Below are 4,496 nucleotides of genomic sequence, written 5' to 3' on the forward strand. Positions count from 1 at the left end.
TTGCCTGAAGAGATAAGACAAACTCAGCACAAACAGGAAAGTACAAGGGATTTGCTTTTCCATATTTCCAGAGACAAAGAAAGTAGCTACTGTATATTCCTCCAAATATCCTTCTCTATTACATCATGTGCTCCCAATGGGTTTATGGCAGCCATTCGTCCCCTGTCATGTTAATACCATCCATTAGATTATTGTTGCAGCCTGGACCCAAACTGTGGTGGCTCTTTCAAAGATGTTTGACTTCACAGTGTAATTGACTTACCCTTTTGCTCACTCTTTCTGAGGCAAGTCTCTGCAATATTCCTCAGCCCTCTGTCTCTGTGTCTGTCTGTGTCCTTGATTATGTCCCACACAGCCTTCCTTTTACAATATTGGATACTTTAGGGAAGATAGTAATTTCTGACTGACCTGCACAAAGTGTTCTATTCTTTATGTAATATTGATTTTTCTCCCCCTAGTGATTGACACTCATAATGAATAGCAGTAAGTGGCGATGACACAACCATTACTGTGACATATCACTGTGGTGAGAGACACTGCTGCCCACTTCCAATTTAAATGAGAATAAATTAATTTCTTGTCAGCATTCTGTTGATACCTCCAGCTATAAAATATTGAATCTTGCACTCCTCATTGCCCGGCCAGCATTTCAACAATTGACAACTCCGTTTTGCCCATACAAGATGAAAAGAAAATGCCTCCATGGTAATTTACATGGGAAGTTTAATTCAGCTTTATTCAGGCTGCAGACAAAAAGCCTGACTCAAGCTCGTGCTTGTGGAGAAAAGATGCTCTTTGAAGATATGTTTCTCAGAGTTTTGGTGTGAACAGCAGACCCTTATGACTATGATAAATAATAATAGCCTAATAATAACGCATTTTTACTTTTACAGTAACATTACCACTGAGTTAGAAAAAGAAAACATTTTATTTCTCTGGACTTTACGTTTGGAGAACGACGATCACTTCAATTATCTCTTTGACCCCCCACCACCCCCCACTCCCTTTTGTCCAAATATGATTGAAAATGGGCTACCTTTCCAATATCAAATGATACCTTGAGCAACATTACACTTGGATTGTGGTTCAACCCCAGTATCCATGTTCGCGTAATCCCTCTGCAAAGCCGTCGCGCACGCCAAACTCAACAATTCTTCAGGTTGAACCAGTCAGCCTGCCTGTGTGGGACTCCCGTGCATCGACAGGTGTCTGTATGCGCCAGGCCCCTGCCTGATGAGCGGAGATAAGGGTCCGGAGGAGGAGGCAGCTACTGGAGAGACAGCAGCTCAGTGTCGCGCGCGCCTCCCTCTCCACTGCTCTGCGCGCGCTCTCACTGTTCGCGCCAGTGCCTGCAGCTGTCCACGCCGCGCCTCCTACTGCTGTGAGAAAGCCAGCAAACAGCCAAACATTTACACACGCAGCGCAACAGAGGAGCGACAGAACTTTTGAGACTAACACCAACACTTTCAAATGAGGACTGTGAGAGAAAACGAAGGGAGCACCTGACAGCTCGTGCCGCCCCTGCATGGAGTGCATTATAGGAATGTGGAATACAAGACTTGAACGGTGAGTAACCCCTGATGTCAGCACGTTACTATCTCTCACCCTTTCTTTGTAGCCTACATCGCTGCTTACTGTAGGAAGGTTGCGTTTTAGGATCTGAAATATAAAGTTTAAAAAGTCGTGTCTGTGCATGCGTAGACTTGTGTGCATGACATACCCGTGACACTCGATGCCAACCCCGGACGCGCTGTTGGTTAAAGCGAAACTGTGTGCAGGGCAGAGTAATCATTAGCGTATTGTTATGTGTGTCACAGTAGAAGGACGTGCCCGTGCCCCTGACGCCATGAGCGCGGACCTGAACTTGACCTCGCTCTTGAACGTGACGGAGCTGCACAATCACAGCAGGGGAGGATGTTCCCTCACCAAGACTGGCTTCCAATTCTACTACCTGCCCACCGTTTACATCATGGTCTTCATCACGGGACTGGTGGGCAACAGCCTAGCCATATGGATGTTTGTGTGCCACATGAGACCATGGAGCAGCATCTCTGTGTACATGTTCAATCTAGCTTTGGCAGACTTTTGTTATGTCCTCTCCTTACCTTTCCTCATCTTTTACTACTTCAATAAAACTGACTGGATATTCGGGGATGTCCTATGTCGACTGCAGCGCTTTATATTCCATGTGAATCTATACGGGAGCATCCTTTTCCTCACGTGCATCAGTGTTCATAGGTACACTGGTGTGGTGCACCCGCTCAAATCTTTAGGCCGACTAAAGAAGAAAAACGCCGTCATAACCAGCGCGTTAGTTTGGGTCGTCGTGATTATATCTATATCTCCGATTCTATACTACTCCAGAACGGGCTTGAAACGCAACGCGACCACTTGCTACGACACCACGACCGTGGATGAGCTTCCCGGTTACTTTATCTACAGCATGACTTTGACTGTGTTTGGGTTCGTCATCCCCTTCATAATAATCTTCTGCTGCTACGGCATGATTGTAAAGGCCCTAATCTGCAATGACATGAACAACGCGCCGCTCCGACAGAAATCCATCCACCTCGTCATCATCGTGCTGGCCGTGTTTGCCGTGTCCTATCTGCCGTTCCACGTGATGAAGAACCTCAACATGAGGGCCAGGCTGTACTTCCAAAGCCCAGATATGTGCGAGTTCAACAACCGCGTCTACGCCACGTACCAGGTGACGCGCGGCCTGGCCAGCCTCAACAGCTGCGTCGATCCCATCTTGTACTTCCTGGCCGGTGATACGTTCAGGAGGAAGTTGTCGCGTGCCACTAAAAAGCCCTCCAGGAAAGGGGACCACGTGCTTCAGTCGAGGAGCGATGACACGGCGCTACACAGCCTGGCGGAGTACGTGGAAAACGGAGACCGCAAACTTTAGAGACTATTAACACAGCTACCATTCCAGCAACGTCTTTCTGGTTGTTGTGCCAGGGCCAATTTCTCTTTGTGACATAATAAGTGTGCCTAATCGAATTTCCTGATCAATTCAAATGAAATATGGGAGGCTACATTCATTGTTACAAGAAATGTCAAGTCATCGTATGCATACTTGCAAGCCTCAAGTCTGGTTTAATGGAAGTAAACATAAGACCTAATCTATGTCGCAAGTAGAGAATTTGAGTGGCATCCTAATCATAAAACTGACAATGTACTGACATGTAATCTAAAGTCGTCACTCAGCTGTGTAATGTTAGGATCACAGATACATTTCAACTGTTATTTCTTGTCGGCATCTTGGGATCTAGTTTTTTGGTCCTGGAAAGCTACCTAGAAAGATGTTCCTTGAATGCCAGTTGAATTTGTAGACGCTGTCGCCTCTGTATGACCTGCTGTCGTGCACCCACATGTGAATGCTTCTGGACCCCGTTGTCATGCTAATGTTACTGTAGTGTATAATATGTACAAATGTAAAAAAAAAAGAAAAAAAGAGTCATCCTTCCGTTCTTTCCCCGACAAAGTGTTCGAGGGAGGGTTACTGTTTTTTTCCCCAGAGATGGATTTTCAGATCGGAGAGCGCGTCTGCTCTTGGATACGACACTGACACTTGATCAATAGTTATTACAGACAGACGAGGCGATGGTGAACCTGGCATGGCTCATGGGCATAAAGTGAATGCACTGAAGCTGCGTGAATGTGCCGCACAGCTCCTGAGATGCACTAACGCTATGGACTCAGAGGACACCTTCTCACGTGTAATTTACTGGGATTAGAAACATGTGCTGTTACCACTAGGGCTTGACATTTGACAGTTTTGCTGATTGAATACTGAAGTTAAACATTTCCGGGTTTCCTGATGTTACAATGGATGTTGATGGAAAGGTGTTTTGAGTATAGGCTACCAAATAAGTACACATTATAGTATATATTGTGGCACATCATTGTTACAAGTGCATTTAGTTTATATTTAGCCTGATAAGAGTTATCACATCGGGAAACATATATATATATTTTTTTTCATATCGTTGGCCGTACGCTTATATCGTCAGTATTTTATTTGGTGGCTATTAAAATCAGGAAATCATGAACATTTCCTTCCATCAACTACACATAACAGGCATATCCAAATTACAGTGAGCAAATGTTGATGTCAAGCCCTGGCGACTGTATTCTACGTATCTTAACCTTTTCCTTGCAGATTTCAGACGTCATTACTTGCAGTATTTGTGCGTGTGTGGTGAATGTTTTGGAGATGTACAGAAATTAGTGTTCTGAAGTCGCTAACCAGTACCTTTAAATGCATGTATGATGTTGTCAGTAAGTCAATAAGTACAGTTTTAAAAGTGTAATTAGAAAGACAATCACACGCACCCCATACTGAAGACATACTGTATTTTTTAATGAGATACCTCAAATAAGTACTGCACTGTTAGTGTTTGTGTGGACAGAAGTCAATATAGTGTCATTTTTGATAGATTGTCGTGCAGCTCTGTATAGTCTGTTGTCTGCGGTGTGCCAGTGCGTGA

General features: G+C 44.6%; 1 protein-coding gene across 1 annotated transcript; it reads left to right on the forward strand.

Annotated features, from left to right (window-relative positions):
- Nucleotides 1-1,191: 1,191 nt before the first annotated feature.
- On the forward strand, nucleotides 1,192-3,920 carry p2ry1 (purinergic receptor P2Y1). The gene is made up of 2 exons (XM_079562451.1): nucleotides 1,192-1,566; nucleotides 1,818-3,920. The coding sequence occupies exon 2, from the start codon at nucleotides 1,847-1,849 to the stop codon at nucleotides 2,909-2,911; it is 1,065 nt and encodes a 354-aa protein (XP_079418577.1). The 5' UTR covers nucleotides 1,192-1,566; nucleotides 1,818-1,846; the 3' UTR covers nucleotides 2,912-3,920.
- The last annotated feature ends 576 nt before the right edge of the window (nucleotides 3,921-4,496 follow it).

The sequence above is a fragment of the Gobius niger genome, assembly GCF_951799975.1.
Source record: "Gobius niger genome assembly, chromosome: 1".
NCBI lineage: Eukaryota > Metazoa > Chordata > Actinopteri > Gobiiformes > Gobiidae > Gobius > Gobius niger.